Genomic DNA, 17,595 nt, shown 5'->3' on the forward strand with positions numbered 1-17,595 from the left:
TATTGCTGTAATTCAAATCGTTATAGCTGCCGAACTCCGACACTACCGTCGTTACGTTCCCCGTTGCTTAACTGATGTTGTGGCGGAGAAAACTGCAGGAGTGACGTGGCTGTTATGATTTTGAAAGAAATGCGGGACTTCAACGGTCACAAAAATTTACGTATAAAAATTGTGAAGCAAGTTAGGGTTGAAAGCAGTCAGTAATTTGTTCGTTGCAGCCGTTTCCTGCAGCGAGACTGTTAGCATTGCTTTTGATTTGAACACAAGTTCAAGTGCAGCGTCTGCAAGGCGGAATTCTGGAGGTTTCCGTGCGCACTACAAGAGGGCGTTGCATTTTGCATATCCTCTATAAGAGGATGCAGAGGGCAGGCAACTCCCCAGTCTCTGCTCCCGCCTAAGAGATGGCTAGGGCTGGAATTTTGAGGCATTTGCCTATAAATGCCTAATTGCGGCATTTTCGGGGTAGCCTGCCATTTTATTGACTCTGATGGACTGTGGCTAATTCAGATGCCATAGCAGCCTTCTTTAGAGGTGCCAGTGCACCTGTCAGGTGTTTGCTCGTTTCTGCGTGTTTGCGCATTTTGTTCCTTTTTGCGTTTCGTTTCCTTCAGTCCCTTGGTTTGTTAGGAGGGCTCCATGCATATTTCATCAAAAGATTCTGCCTTTCTTGGTCTTTCAAGGTCTTGAAGGGCAGACAACTCAAAGTATATAGGGTGGTTCTCGGCCGAGGTGGCATTCGTGGTGTTCCAGAAGTCAAAGCTTGTACGGTACCGTAGCCTTTAAGCTTTAAACGAGCAAGCTTTTCCGCCTTCTCAAACACCCACAAAGCACAAGAGCATACAAGATTAATGCGCCTATTTTTGCACTTTATTGCCCATGCTTTTATTGCCTTTGCCTTTATGCTTTTAGTGCCTAAATTTTCTGGCCCTAGAGATGGCACAGCGTTACCGTTGTTTCGTTTGTCGCAAGCCTCCTGCTGCAGAAACCTTGCAGCAGCTGCTGGTTAACGGATGGTGAAGCACAGGGTTAGACTGGTGCACCATGGTAGTAGTCTTGGAACATGCGAAACAACAGTAACACTGCGCCATCTCTTAGGCGAGAGTAGAGACTTGGGAAGTGCTGCGTTTCGCATCCAGGAGGCGGAGCTCCCTCACTCTTGGTCACATGCCACAAGTATGAAAATCAACATTTCTGAAGGGCTCGTCGTACACATTTAACAATACATTCACAATGTGCGAGGTCGACGGTTGTGTGCCTTCAGCGTGATCGGCTTCAGAGCGACAGCTGCACGAGCACTTGCCACACAATTTACACAACAGATATGGCTATAGTCGCCGACCAATTTTTTGGACTCGTTCGCGGAACGGCTGCGGGTCCCATAGAGTTGATGTATAAGAACATCCAGAATTTCGGACACCGTGCAGCTCCATCGCTCGGTATTTTGGGCTCTGTTTGCCCAAACAGCGAATTTCTCTCTTGGGGCGACGGAAAATATTGGTATCATCCGAAATTTGTATCAAAAGAAATCAACCAACTAAAATATTGAGGCAACATAATAGGCAGTGGTGATTGTTCATTTTCCATTCCTCTGAGTATAATAGGTCTGTCGTAGAGCCTTTGCGTCTTCGTTTTTTGCCCCCGTGCGACAGCGCTGTAAAGCGAGCTTCACCTAAAGCATGCATGCGTTAGGTGAAGCCGACTTACGGACTTGATGACGGCGGTGCATCTGACAGTGTACATTGACGAAATGTCGCTTCGGGAAATAGAAGCTGACGTTATCAGGCAGAGCTGGAAGCGCGTTAGGAAAGCATCAACAAATTTTTCCAGCCTACTAGGGCTTAGTAGAGTTTGAAGCGAAATTCGTTTTTTTCTACTTCTCGATTATTCGGACTTTTGCGCGATCCCCGCCGAGTCCGAAAAATCAGACAGCGACTGTATACAGTAGCCCATAGATTTTTCCAACTCCCACGGGGAATGGCGACCTTCGCCATAGGATTACAGTTGAACCTCTATACAAGAAGTTTGTAAATTCTGGTTGAGTGCCCCCAGAGAATTCTCCGAGGCTACAGCCTAGATGACATCTATAACTTCGATGAAACTGCATTATTTTACAAGATGGGTCCAAGTAGGACATCATCCGCAAAACCTACCTCTGGTACAAAGTCACTGTCAGCCTTTTACGCAATGCTTCTGGGACTGATCGTAGGAAAAATTAAAACAGCCAAGAGACTTTGGGAAGAAATTTTTGCCAGAGATGTACTGTCACTACCATACGAACGGAAGGGCATGGATGATGGCTGACATCTTTGCGGACAGTCTGCGATGACTAGTGCCCCTACTCGGACACTGACTTGAACCAAGCGGAATTGCCAAAGACAGTTTTGAACTCTTCGCTTCCAGACTCAGCTGCAGAGGAGTGGATTTCCTATGCTGATGGTGAACACATATGTGAACCGCTTTATGATGGTGCTTTAGTGGAATTTTCAAATGCTGGTGCCAAGAGTGATCATGGTGATAGCGAAGATAACCAGTAGGACTGTTTGGAAGCTGTGACAGCTTGCTCAGTGTGGGATCACATCCACAGTGCGATATGGTGCTTTAAGTACCAGGTGGATGAGTCAAATGTACTAGACTTCTACAGTCTCTTCTGAACGGGATAAATGTGGCCGAATGTATGGTGCAGAGCAGAATTACAGTGAATTTTCAAAAATAAACTTAATCTAGTGCATTTCCTGTTGTGTTTCAGCCCACTTCCCTTCTGCACACTTTGCACTTCAATACAGTACTATATTGTTTGCCAATCACTGGCAATCAATACTCTGCCATCACTTATTGTGGGACATAAAGCACTGGACATATTCAACGCTAATGAGGCTGGTATTAAAATCCAACCCCGTGGAATTTTGTATCTCAAGAGCATCATAGAGCATCATAGAGCATCACATTCAGAACCTGCTCCTCTGTGGATGTACGCTTACCAGGGAACGATGAAATGTTGTCTGATAACTCTGAGCATAGAGCAATAAATGAGCAAACTTTAGCTCTCACCCTCATTTGTTATGGCTCGGGTTTTCCCATTTTTCAAATTTGATGGTAAAAATTGGGTGCTATTTGCACACGAGAGCTCAGGGAGAAATCGGGCACTACAATCTCTGTTTGATATGTCATCGGGGAATTTTCGGATAAAATTAAAGGCATATGAAACAAACCACTGCCGTGACACTGGGATGAAAAAGAATCTTTGTATTTCCACACAGTATTCGAACACTTGCCAGATCTCCACAAAAGCTTGCCTTTGACTCCTGCAGGACAAATAGGTTGTCACAAGCAGCTCTCTTTGGTGATATTATGATTCACTTTTCTGACGGTTTACCTAGAATGACAAGTTGAAGGACCACAAGAATTTCGGGTTTTTACCTAAATTCTTGAAAACTTGTTCGGGGAGGTAGTTCTCGTGAAAAATCAGGTTTAACCCAAAAGCGAAGAACCCTAGTGATGACATTCATTTAGATCTGTGATTCTCAACTCACTGTATCTACCCGAATGTAAGTCGACCCTTTTCCAAAATGGGGGTCTACTAATAATCGGGAACCACGTGCATCTGTGGTTGAAACGCTGGTTGCACACTGTGTATGGCCACGGCAACATTCCTCACTTGGCGGGTGAGAGAGAGAAAGCAAAGTCGCACATGACATGACACATGGACATGTGACAGCTATAAAAGCACGAAGACGGAGTTGTTCTTTTGTTCTTCGCCACGGGCAGAGTAGTTCAAGCTTGCTTTTTGAGGAAGTCAACGATAACTGTGCTGCAGAACGAGAATTTGGCATTCTGGAACGCCTGGTGAGGAAATGGCAAAAGCAATGTGAAGCAATCTTCAGCTGACATGTAGCGGATTCAAAGGGCTGAAGACGGGACGTTGCCCATCGATTGAAGACAAGCTGAAGGCATTCGTGCAAGAAAAGTGTGACTGAAAACTCCTTGTCACGTACGATTTACCCTTCAATGACGGACTACGATATGTCAGAAACTTCCAGATGAATGTGAACAGAAGGTTCTGGCGTTACATTGTTACTTTCTTAAGCTTCGGGCCAGCGTCGTTATATGATCGGAGAAATTGGAAACGTGCATCAGATGCAGGTGTTCTTCAATATGACAAGTAACATGACGGTCTTTGCAAAAGGGGAGGTTAATCTTCTAACAACTGGCAACGAGAAGTTGCGCTTCACAGTAATGCTGTCATGCCTGGGAGACGACAAAAAACTTGGGCCTTACATCGTCTTCAAATGCAAGACAGTGCCGAAGGAGCAGTCCCCAAAAGATGTAATAGTCTGTGCTAATGAAAAGGGATTTGTGAACGATGACGTGGTCATTAAATAGTTTCGTCTTGTGTCTTCGGCCCGATGCACTTCTCTGACCGAACAATCTCCTCGTACTTGATTCGTTCCGAGGCCACATCACAGAAAAAGTGAAGGCAGTGCTCCGTGACATCAGAACTGACATGTTGGTGATCCACGGCGGTCTGACAAGCCAGCTGCAACCGCTCGACGTGAGCTTAAGCAAACCGTTTAAAGCCATGTCAGGCTGTTGTACAACGAATGGTTGGAAGGACACGAGAAGACTCAGACAGGACGCATCAAGCACATGTCGTTGTCCGAGGTCTGCAGCTGGGTTTTGGTAGCGTGGGCGGCAGTGCCGCGCGACATGGTCATTCAGGAAGTTTGGACTGTCTCTCAATGACGATGCGCCCTAAACCTCCGTTGAAGATCGAGGAAGCACGACAGAAGATGGGTCTTGTGATGTTTTAGCTTTTTGATGCCACAAAACGTTGCTTTTCTATTTTTTCATTTTCACGGATCTTGAAGTACGGGGGTCGACATACATTCGGGTGAATACCGTACGTTATGCAAGTGAACCCATGATCGTGCCACGACGATTTGGAAGAACTGTGAGAAAGCAGTAAACCTGGGAGCGAGCAACAGTGCGTGTGCACGGGACGGGTTTATTCCGAAAGTGGGGGAGGTGCGCCAGAATGGGTGCGCATGCAACAAGGTTAGCATGTCGACTTCTAACACCCCCCCTCGACAGGTTATCCCTTTATGAGCCCCATCCTTTGCCTTAACGCTTCCAGTCTCGGTCGTGGTAAATGTTTCGTCAAAGCGTCCGCGATGTTGTCAGTGGACTTCGCGGTACTGAAAGCTGATGTTGCGTGCTACTAGATCACGTAAGTGATGGTGACAGACATCGATGTGCTTTGTCCTAGCGTTGATCCCTTCACTAAGGGCAAGCTTAATGCAGCCCTGTCGGTGTCGGTTGATCAAAGACTAGTCCGAAATCTCCCAACAATGGACGCAGCCACAAAACTTCCTGCGAAGCATAAGCCACGGAAATATTACTCTGCTTCGGTGCTTGACAGAGCAACAGATGACTGCTTTCTGCTGGACCAAGTGACCGGGCTGTCTCCAAGCAGGATGAGAAGGAGGAGCAGAGGAACTGGGGAGAGTGGACCATGAAAGATAGATCATGTATGGTGTATTATTCGCTTAATTGATACGATATTATTTATTTTGAAGTTAGATTGTAGGATAACCCAACCGGCACTGAAGAGAGCTGCTGGCTATGATCTCGCGATGTCAGACAATGCTTGTGCAAGTCCCGAGACCAATGGTGAAATGTCGGGCATGGCTCATGGCACATGTTGTCAAAAGCAAACCTTGGTACTGACTCAAGTTTCACTCCTGGGATCTCAACAGAATGGTGTTGACGGAACCTCAGGACAATGTGCTGGTGGAACGCCTAGGACTAGGTTCTGCGAAACCCCAGTTGAGATCCGCTCATCTAGATGCTATACACGTACTGGGATACAAACGGCAGCAATGACCAGAGAACTGGAACTGAACCCATACGAAAAACAAACAAAACAACATGATTTTCTGTCAAACCCAAACCAAGCCCGAAAATGTTTTCTTTGTCCTGAACCAAAAAAATTTGATACGGTTACTTTTTTTAAATTCCGCGTTAGCGCCGTCAAGCCACTGTGGCTATGAATGGCATACAGAATTGGACAGATGGAGAGAGGGAGCAGGAAGGAGTGGGGGGGGTTAGTATGCATCCTGGGCCAACTTCAGGGGGAACTGTGCTGACAGTCGTCTGGACACTCTTCGGAAAACCCAGTGAAAACTTGAGACAGCACAGCCGGTGACAGGATTCGAAGCCGTGTCACCTCCCAGTCTCGGTGTGGGAAGCGATCATCCTAACCACTATGCCAGGGGAGCTGGCGATGATACTGTAGTGCTACTGAACACTAACGAGACCAGGCAACAAGATGGCGGTGGAATTGCCAGGTCAGAGCGAGAGCTCGGGCTGAGCGAGGCAAGGCTATTTATTATTCGCGCCTTGATGTGATGGCGCTGGCGATGCCGCCACAATACAATTACTGCTTCCGGAATTGGTTCAGAGGTGAAATAACTGTATTACCGACCTACCTTTTTCGTTTGTTTTTTTATCTATTGTACAATGCCAGATGCAAGTAAAAGTTTGTGACTGTATCGCTAGTTTTCTTACGGAGCAAAAGAGGGCCCTGACCAGGTTTGCCAAAAGACACGACTTTCCTTTTCAGCAGGCGACCACGGAAGTACAAAACAGCAAAATATCAGGAAATAAATATTATGTGTCTCATATTTTCACCTGCTTTCACGGAAGGTTTTTCACCTTTCTCTTACAACCGTGTGCGGTGAGGCTAAGCTCGCTCTCATATATTAAAATTACTGCCGACAAACCGGTTAAACCAGGATTGAAAAAAGTAACTGTTCCAATCCCTGTAAATGTCGCAACTGCTGACAGCTTCTTTTAGGGGTTTCTGCCTGAGATTAAACCAAACCGAAAAACCTGAACCGGTTCAAGCTGATAATCTCGGTTCAGTGGAGCTAAACCCGAACAGAATCAATATGCCCGAACCAGTCCCGATTCAATGACACGTACAAAGGAGGAACAAGCATAGATGTTACAGGCTGATAAATGCAGTGATAGAAGCACGTCAAGGCACTCTGGAAAGACCACTTTTGGCTTTGCGCGTGTATGGTCACTCATTACGATCGTCCAGTTTCATCGCATCTGGGGCAATTTTCGACTCAATTTAGAGGCTAATCTCACCGTAGCTGAGGGGTCAGTGTAGGACAGTCATCAACTGTCCACATACGCAATATGTTTCATTGCCAAAGGTACCATGTTACAGTGACAGTCAACAACAGGCCTTGACCACATCATTAATTGAGAGCTAGCCTTAGGAATCCAAGAGCAGTCTGAAACTGTAGAGATCACCTCACGGCTCCCAACTTGGAGAGCAATAAGCACACAAGTATGATGCGAGCAAGTTGGTGTGTACAGTCGAACCCGCATATATCGAACTCGAAGGGGATCGGCAAATAATTCGATATATCGATAATTCGATATATAAAGCGTTCGTATTTTAACAGACATTCGCGTGTGCCATATTAATTACCATTTAATTGGGATAGTATGAAACAGGAGCTTACCGATCTGCATGAACGAGAACAGAAACTGCACAAACAAAGCGGGCAACAAGACAGTTAACAACATTTATTTGGGACGAAAGAACTCCGTGAGTTGGGCTTGTCTCTTGTTGCGAGCCATGAAGTCTATTACACTATTTTCTATCTTCTCGAGGCCTCCTAAATGAGAAAGTCCAGCTCCTTCTATTGCCCCGCAGCAGCGACGAATGGTAGCGAAAGCCGAAGCGATCTCGGTGGCTGTGGGCATGACATCGTCGCTGTTAACACCTCCCAGTGAGCCATCATCGCCGCTTGAATCGCCGTCGTCACCAGCAACGTCCGCTATGATGTCCGCATCCATCATCTCTGCCACAACGTGCACATTGTCGTCGGCGCTTACAAAATCATATGCCGTCAGATCAGTGGGAACGGCTTCTGGGAACTCTGCGACCTTTCGAAGCTCGTCGTCAAGAGCGTACTCGAAGTCGTCATCGTCCAAGGCATCCGCACACGCCTCGTCTGCAACTGCTACGACGCCCGCTTTGCGAAAGCAGTTAGCTACTGTTTCACGCACCGGTCATCATTTGTATGGCACCCAGCAGGTCGATCTTGAGGTCCACACCCATTCGAAGATTAGCCAGGAGGCGCTGAAGCAGACGCCTCCGGTAGCCTACCTTGAATGCCTTTATGATACCCTGATCAAGGGGCTGAAGCATTGACGTCGTATTGGGCGGGAGACACCTCACTTCAATGTTCTGCAGCTTGCATGTCGTGTGGTGCGCCGAGCAATTGTTCAGGAGAAGGCATACGCGACGATTAGACCTGCCCAACTCGCTGTCCCAAGCTTGTAGCCACTCCGAAAACAGTTGCCGCGTCATCCATGCTTTAGTGTTGAACCCGTATTGGACGGCAAGGCTTCTGCAGTTTTTGATGCAGCGTGGAGCCTTGCTTTTTCCAATCACGAACGGGCGGAGTTTGCAAGACCCGTCCATGTTCGCTGCTAAAAGGATAGTCACACGAACCTTGCTGAGTTTCCCTCCATGACATGTGCTTCCACGAATGTCGAGAGTCTTATTGGGAAGCATTTGCCAAAACAGACCAGTCTCGTCCGCGTTAAAAATCTCCGCAGGTGAGAACTTTGCGGCAATTTCCGGCCACTGGTCCGACAGCCATTTCTCCATCTCCTGGGCGTTCACAGCTTCGCTTTCGCCTGAAATTGTCCTTCCGACTATCCCGTAGCGATCCTTGAATCTTTGTAACCACCCCGTACCGCCATTGAAGTTCTCGTCGTGAAAGGCCACTGTGAAGCACTTGGCTTTTTCAATCAGCGTTGGTCCATCTACGGGAAGGTTCCTGGCCCGGATATCAAGGAACCATGCATACAGCGCCTTCTCGATCCTTTCAAACGCCGGCGTCCTCAAGCGGCATGCTCCCTTGCGAGATTGTCCTGCTGCTTTCATTCTGATGTCCGCCTTGTTCCGAAGAAGCGTACTCAGCGTGCTCCGTGGGATGCCGAATGCTTCTGCTACCGAAGACTTCTTTTCTCCATTCTCAACACGTCGGATGATGTCGAGCTTGGTCGCGAAGTCCAGGTTCTTCCTTTTCTTAGCGTCCATAGCTGCCTGATTCGTGTCAACTTTCAAATGGTGTCGACTACCAAAGGAATGCTCCGACACCAGTCGCCACTGCGCACGTCACGGCCACGCGCTGCGCACGGCCGGCATGGACGATTCCATTGCAGGTCGCGTGCGCGGGGAAGGTAGCATGACCCCGTGATTTCTCACTTCGGAGCGTGCGAAACAAAGCTCCGTGGGGTCACTAACTTCTCCCGTTGGCAGCCTGCCCTCATTTCCAACTCCTTTTCGTGTGGATGACTTCATCCCTAATCTCCAAGCCGCGCTTTGTCCTTTTCATTCGCGAAAAATGTGCGGAAGTTACTAAGGGCGCGTCATAGGATTCCAGCGGTAGTGTGATAGCCGATGACAGCGGTGCCGGCTGTTCGATGTAGACGTACAGCACGCCTATACATTTACATGCTATTTTCGAGGGGATGTTACGGATGTTCGATATAGGCAATAATTTGATATAACCGGGTTCGATATAGTCGGGTTCAACTGTATTTGATGTATGCAACATGTCCCTGAGCTTGGGCAAAACACACAAGTGAAACTGCTTGGCTAGGCCCAGGCTTCAACCTATTAGATGGTCCCTATCACGTTTAAATTTTGTCAAATGCTGATACACCTCGCTCACTCCGTGACACGCACAATCTCCTTGGACAGTGAAGTAGTCGCCTACTCCACACTTGGGTGCAAATGCAGCAAAAACACCCTTTACGATACAAGATGGCGCAACATTGGCACGGTTTGGCATAGCACTGTGAACTTATATCGACACGTTTATTTCGTTGCCGAATAACCATTTTTCTTCCAATGAGAGAACCATGATTGAAATAAAATGTAGCAAAAGTAGCTGCATAGACAAAGTGGATAACACCACCTTGAGCTTGAGGAGGACTGCATCGAGTCTTTGCACAACAGACTTGAGCTGGTCCCAAGCATGGAAGGGGGGGATTATTACAATTATGTCGTAACCACTCATCAAACGTATCATCGGGTAAAAACGTTAGGGGGTGGTGCTGTGGGGGGCAGGGGAATGTGTAATACACTGAATTGACACTGGGCCATTACAAGATTAGAAAAAAGTGGATCTCTTGCTGTTAATCCCTAAAGTGACAAGAGAGTACTAGAGAGGATAATACAGTAAACTCGCGTTAATTCGACCCTGACGGGAACACGAAACTTGATTGAATTATCCGAAGGTCGAATTAAAAAATAGGCAGAAAAATTTTAGAGGTCAATGTCACCTTTGTGCATTCCTCTGCTGTCTGGAAACACTGCACAAAGAGCTCTCTCTCGCACACTACAACATCGTTCTGCCCAGGCAAGATGGCGGAAGCAAAACTGGAGACGATTTCACGGAGAGCGCACACACTGAATGCTCTCGGTGAAATAGTCTTCAGTTTTGCTCCCGCCATCTTGCCCGGGCAGGACATGTCCAACAACAATGTTGTTCACTTCTACGAAGTCATCGAAACTCACCAAGTGCGCATTGTGTATCAGACTCTTGTTGCACCAACAGTTTCCGAACGAAAGCCTGGTGAAATGTGAAACAAAAAACGGAGAGAAAAAACGAGACGTTTCCTCCTCGCCCAGCACTCGTTAGATCTGCGAACCACCACCAAATGGATTGAGTTTTAGTTCATCGTACACCATCGGCTTTGCACACAGAAGGGATGCGTGATGGTTCTGCACAATGCACAAAGCTCTATGCACCATCGCTTATGTACGCAAATAAGATAGCGTACGGTGCACAAAAACTCACGATTATTGGAACAGTCGCCACCTGAGCTTTAGGGCAAACTTTCTCTCGCTATGTGCGGTGCGGGCGACACAGGTGCGTGGTTCACAGATGCATCGATCGAATTATACGATGTACATTCGAAATAACTAATTTCTTTATAGATAGAAACATATGGACATTGACGGGACCTTCGAATTCGATCAAATTAAGTGGAAAAACGAATTATTGCGAGTCGTATTAATACGAGTCTACTGTACAGGGCTTGCCAAGATATACTTTGGGGTTTCAAGTGGAGAGAAAGCAAATAAAAAGTGTATGGAAACTAACGTCGATGGTGCAGGACGTGTTATGCACCAAAATTGTATGTAGATACTGCCACTTGGCCAGTTTTGTCTGCAGAAATATCGTGCAAATTAGAAAAATGGCTATACCTGAGTTTTAGCTTCTTCCAGCAGATGGAGACAGTTAAATGTGGCATTGCAGACAACTTCATGCGATAGTCCTCTCCATTCAGTTCCAGTTGTTCACTTGGTTTCAATATCGTCTGCAATGCCACATTCGACTGTGTCGCCATCTGACGGAAGGAGCTGAAACACAAGTAGCAGTTATTTTTTTTTATTTACGATTTATCCGCACAGAAATGAGCCAAGAGGCAGTATCGATATAAAATTTTGGTGCATAATATACATCCACTAACATCTACTTTAGCTTCTCGACACTGTTTTTATTTGCATTACAAACCCCAAAGTTTATGTTGGCAAACACTGTATAACCCCCCTTTCAAAGCTCTATGTAACGTGGTACCTTTTTGAGCTTGAGAGCAGCAATGACACTAGGCCTGTTGGCCATCTGTTGGGCCAGGCGCAAGTTCCTCAGGGAAGCCTGTTGTCTCTGCTGTTGGACTTTTGCTTGAACGAGGCTCAGGGAGCTCTCCGCCTGTTGACGGTACGCTGTGAACCTATAACATGCGCAATACTCTCATCAAAATCTTTGCTGAATCTGGTTTCATCTGTCGTCCACCTGAGCTTTCTCGTTTGTCCACCAGTAGCACTAGGTTGTCCCATTGACACACAGGTCAAACAACTACATTTGTAATGAAGACAACAATCAAACTTTTGGGAGCTAATCTATACATTGGAGGATGTATTGCGTGTAGTCTATCTCAGTCATGGTTTTCCCCCAGTGTCCGAGAAGACTAAGGACTACTGTGGCTGATCACCTCACTTGTAGGATGGAAGTGAGAACATCGTCGTTGTCATGGCAATGTATAAAATTGTAGATATCGCAGTGGTCGCTTCAAGTGTTCCGTTCTTACGAATGTGGTGCCTTCACCGGATGTGAATACAAGCACTGATGATGGATTTTGCTCTCGTACGCATGGTGGCAGAGTCTGGCTCAGACATGTTTCGTGAGGACCATAGATGAGCAAAAGTATGGACAACGGGTGAGGTGTACATACATAAAAAGAACAAGAAAGGAAACCCAATTTCATACACTAATTAGTGGACAGCACCTGTAGTTTTTACTATGTTTGTTCGCTATACATCTATCCATTCATCCTATGAGGCCCGACGCTGAAATTTGGCGCCCTTAAATGCGCGACTTAGCCTCGCATGTACATGTGTATGTTTAAAGTCCCAATTTCTGGAATATCTATAACGAAGACGTGAGTTGCAAAGTGAAGAAAATGACAAAATTACCTTTCGTTCAGGCTTATCTTTGTGGTATTTTTCATGACGATTTTCGCCTGTGTTGACATGGCTGGTAGAGGGTTTCTTCCGGCAAATGTTGCTACGCCGTAGTTATCCTGCTTACACGAAAACGGGGTATATTGGTTGAAAACGAAACGGCGGCAAAGCCATTCAACGCTTGTCTCGAACTATAGTAGCATTTCACTATATTGACGCTGATGATACAGTGGAGGATGACGTGTGCCGCCACCCCTTTAACTCCTGATATACGAATGAAACTGTGAAGGGATACATATTTCAAGCATACGATTACCATCGAACAGCTGTAAAACTGAAACCGAGTACAGCATTAGGCTTACGCACCCTCAAACTCGTTGTAAAACACCCGAATGTCATAGTTGCAAGGACGAACAATGAACTGCCACCAACTGCTTACCTGTAGCTGATACTGCTGTGATACAACTAAAAAAACAATAATTCAGGAATTTCACGCTGCCCTTCAGCGCAGCGTGACAAACATCGAGAGACCAGCAGCACACACAAAAGAAAAACACCGTTGGATTGGATTGGATATAATTACTTGTTGTCCTGGATGGATGCATGGATGGTTGGCTAGTGGCTTTGCGAAACGGGTGGTAGTTTGCGTCACCTAGCCGAGAAATCACTCCTCAAATGCTGCGGTAACCACAAGTTTGCACAAGATATAGCAAGGAGGCAGAGCCAGCGCACTGCTTTTCCAAGCACGCATGCGGTGTCTGCTAAAAAAATTCAGGAGAAGTGTACATTTTGCAGTTGATCCCACCTGTCAGCTATGCGGCCATATGCGCTAAAGGGAAGTCTGTGCCATATATTTATATGTCGCGCTTCAACGAGAGAGTGGTGGTGGTGGTGGTAGGGCTTGCCGTTGTCGGCCTCACGTATGTGGGCAACGTCACGACTCACGCCCTGGGGGAATGTGCAACGAGAGAGCCACGAAAGAAGGAAATCACGAAGACTTCGTCGTCTGCCAATAAACCTCTACCCGACAAACGTCATCATGACGTTGGTATAGACACACCGAAACCAAAACAGGTCGGAAGGGGAAAGCTGGGTTCCAAAAAGTAGGACCGAAGGTCGCGTCCCTTTGAGAGACCATCATAATCCCCTCAAGACCGTGGCTTTGAGGCGCGACCTTGTTCACCACTAGCTTTGGACGCAGTTCAACTCTATACCAAACTCGTGGCGGTGTCGAACATTATGACGTCATTTGTTTACAAACAGGTAGAGGTCTATTCTGAGAAATCGAAACCACATCGACAAAAACAGCTGAAACATGCGCAGCGCCGCTGGGAGCATGGACCATTCCACGCCTAGTGATTCAGAGGTGCCGCTCGACCCCCCCCCCCCAACTAGAATTTTATGAGATTTTTTTTAATGGTTCCTTATGACTCCGAAAGCAACGGGCTCGACGCTTCTAGCGTGCACGAAATTTGCGACGTTTGTGCAAGTTTACCTTTTTTTTTCTGCAATATAAAATTCTGGAATTTCTCTTCAAAATTTTTTTTTTGCGTATAGCCCCCGTGCTTTAGTTTCTACACACAAAAAAAATCCAACCCCGCCGGTGCACTGTAAGCCGCTGTAAAAAATCGGGAAGCTGTACAAATTCGACAAAATGCAAATTCTTGACAAAAAAATTCGATGTGAGGAGGTCGGGATAGAAGCGTGATGAAGGTGTCATTCGATGCCGCTTTAAAGGGTCTCTGACCAGAACCTGGTCAATGTCTTTGTTTGTATGGATAACGAACCTATATGGTGCCTCCAGGTTACAACTGAAACGTTTCGTCTCTGCGGAGCCGCCAACTATTCCAAACAAGGAGCCGAAAAGCGGTTTCGATTTCTGCCCTCAACTCGTGCGATCAGCGCAAAACTCTAGCTATTATGCAGTGGTTTTCCCATGTGTATGACGTAAAACGCCCGCGACGTTGGTGGAAAGTCCAAACCGGAGGTTCAGGTGGTTTCCGCAACTTCCGTATTGCTGGGTGCTTTTTCAGGGAGGCACGGAAGAGAAGTAAGGAGACCGAACTCGCCTGAAAAACGACGATTGTTGACCGCGGCGCGGCGCTTGCGTTCCCTCCGGTACAGAGCCGTATATTAAAGGGACTATGAAATTTCCCGAACCCCCATACTTTTTTTCGATGGAAACTGTTCTTCCCGCAGAGAAACTAATATGCCACAAATTTTTCCGGACGAAATCTCTCCACTCTGCGAGGAGCGCGCGCTGGAAATGTCTCTTCCGCGTTCCTCCTCTCCCGCGCATATTTCCCTGCCGATGGTGTAACTGTACGGACCGCACTTCGGTTCCCCGTTACGTCACCGGTGTTGCACAATGGCAAGTAATGCCGCGAGCCCGCGCTGTGGCTGCCGCCACTGCCGAAATCTTCCGATCGCGCGAAAGGTGCTGTTATGGAGATTTCCACTCCCGATGAACGCATACGCGGGATCCTACGGCGCATGCTGCTGGCGGGATTCCTCGGCTCGGCAACACGTCACGATGACGTGTTGCTGAGCCGGCCGTGGTCGCGTCAAGTTACCCGTTGTGTCTCCGCTCGGCAGCTCCCCACGGCGCGGCGCCAGCTGTCCTCCCTTCGCCGCTCCGTTTAAATTCGCTCCCGAGAAGTCCGCTCGCGCGACGAAAGTAAAATTTCGGTTCTAGACTCAGAAAAATGTCTTCTTTCGAACGAAACGAAGAAAAAAATCGTTTCATAGTCCCTTTAAAAGGGAGTCTGGCCATTGGGAGGAGTCACAAAAAGAGCCTCGACCTGTCAATCACAGTTTCGCTCCTCTGATTGGTTTGCTTTTTACCAAGGGGGTCGCCATGACACCATACTGCCACCCAAAATGGCGACGAAAACAAACACTGTGAAGCGGGGATTTCGTGACAAAAAATTTTCACAGACTAACCTGCAAATGTACATGCAAACTACGCTAACATGCAAACTACGCTGCAAATGTACATCCTAATATAAATTTCTCGGAAATCAGTTTCAACTTATGCTCATCCCTCGATATCTAACTGAAAATAATACGTTTTGTCGCCGGTGTTAGGCCTAGTGAACACGGCGATCACAACGAAATCATAACAAAAACGGCGCTGTGCTGTACAATCTTGTATTTAACAGCTGGATTTCATGGATATAAACATTCTTGCCTCTTATATTTCAACTGTTCATGTAGATTTGTTTAAAAATCATACCGACAACAGAATGTGTCCCAGCAGGTGGTTCTGCCGGCAGCGGTACAACGACGGAAGCAAACGACAATTCCCGACGTGCCTTAAAGGGACCGAAAAGTGAAAAATAACCCCCATATTTTTGCCCAGTGTCCTGCACAACATCGTTGTTTGATAAGATACAGAAAGCATTACTTCTCAATTCGGCATATTTTTTACGTATAAATATTTTGAAGATTGCCGGAACATGGACGGTGCTGCCAGCGAACGGCGAAAAAGAGAAACTTGAGTTTCAGGTCCAGGGCTCCCAGGGATTGGTCAACCCTTACCACGTGAGAGTTAATTTTGTAGAGAACAAAGCTGACGCACATTATCTTACAGCTAAACGCCATTTTAAAAATGACGCTCACTTCCATAGCTTTTACGTTAATAGTAGTAGTAGTGGCACCTAATCCCTTTTGATACAGGGCAGGCTTCCGAAAAAAAGAAAGAAACGGGGTCCACAGGTGCACAGGAAAGTAGAAGATAGAAAGGGAAAGGAAAAACAATAACAAAATAGTCACTCGTCATTTGCCGATACGTCGCTTCCACTTGTGTTCGCTGCTGCCTGTTTAAGTCGCTCCCACTTCACTAGGCGGCACTGTATCCTCTTGACCGTGTCGTGTGGCTGCGGCGCACTGGTTTCGGTTTGTTGGCGGTACAGCTTGTCCTCGATGCCCTCGGTATCTGTCGACTCCATTTCTAGTGGGATTTCTTTTAGCCTGTGGCACTCGAGAAGGATATGTTGGAGGGTCTCTGTTGCTTTGCCGCAGAGCTGACATGTGGGGTCTATATTCCCAAATATTTCATTTTTTCGGACATTTGTAAGCAAACACCCGGTGCGGGCCTGAAAGAGGAGGGCGCTTCGCCTATCTCCTTTGTAGTCTTCACAGGGCTCAGGTTGCAGTTTGTTTTTCATGTAATGTTGTAATGTTGTAATAAAGCATTCAGCTACTTCGCCGCTACGAGCTACGATCCGCCGCGCCATCTGCAAGGCCGTCTGTGTTATCGCGTTTTTTGTTTACGTCGTAGGTGGTCGTGTTGGTCGCGCGAAGGGAAGTGAATGACATGTTCGTGGTTGTTGTGTCAATTATTCGAGAGACCTACATATGCCTGGTGTAGTTTTGGTGTTTGGGGATGCAAAAATCATGTTCGTTCACCATCGGCGGCGGGCGTTTTCTACCACAAGATTCAACAGGAGAGTGCGCGAAGGCGAATGTGGCTCGAAACACTCGATTATTAGATGTAGCAGTCGTGTCGTGTGTGCTGTTCTCATTTTGCTGCCGATGACTACGAAGATGCCGTAGAAGGCGAATTGCGAAGACGTCCGAAGCACACTGATGCTCAGTACCCAGTGATTTTGCTTCACCGAGGTGACGAGTTCAACACACCGTCTTAGGTATGTACAGGCGTCACACATGTATAAATTATAATATAGCGACGATGTATTCCATTTCACTTATGTTATCCTACTTGTCCCGTACTCAACATTGTCAACATCAACAAATTTAATTTTAGGGGCCTTCCAGTGTTGAAGTGGCGCAAGACTGCTTCGTGTGTGTGTGATCCAAGCACTCAAGTTGACATGACAGAAATAGCTGAAAGCTGTTTGTGTGTCTTCTTGTGTCGTTGTCCCTGTTTTTCACTGCTCCTTGTTCTCTGAGTCTGAGCTGAAAGCAGGTATGCAAAGTCCACAGATGGAAGCACTAGATTTGTTACGTGTTGCAGACTTTGTGACATTTTTTTTAGTCTTTGGACAGGTGCAGAACATTAGTATGACTTT

The 17,595-nt window shown here is 46.8% G+C and overlaps 1 protein-coding gene across 2 annotated transcripts in view; it reads right to left on the reverse strand.

The window, feature by feature from the left end:
- The window catches only part of LOC135376580 (chromatin target of PRMT1 protein-like), a 31,465-nt gene extending 18,327 nt beyond the window's left edge, over positions 1–13,138 (reverse strand). Inside the window, exons 1-4 of one of the 2 annotated variants that reach the window (XM_064609114.1) lie at positions 13,002–13,138; positions 12,879–12,896; positions 12,575–12,681; positions 11,679–11,832 (exon numbers count right to left, since the gene is read on the reverse strand). In XM_064609114.1, coding sequence (XP_064465184.1) covers positions 11,679–11,832; positions 12,575–12,681; positions 12,879–12,881 — 264 coding nt within the window. In that variant the 5' untranslated portion in view covers positions 12,882–12,896; positions 13,002–13,138. The remainder of the gene's footprint in view (positions 1–11,678; positions 11,833–12,574; positions 12,682–12,878; positions 12,897–13,001) is intronic. The other variant, XM_064609115.1, reaches the window with a different exon arrangement.
- Between the last annotated feature and the right edge of the window lie 4,457 nt (positions 13,139–17,595).

This window comes from Ornithodoros turicata, unplaced genomic scaffold, assembly GCF_037126465.1.
Source record: "Ornithodoros turicata isolate Travis unplaced genomic scaffold, ASM3712646v1 ctg00001161.1, whole genome shotgun sequence".
NCBI lineage: Eukaryota > Metazoa > Arthropoda > Arachnida > Ixodida > Argasidae > Ornithodoros > Ornithodoros turicata.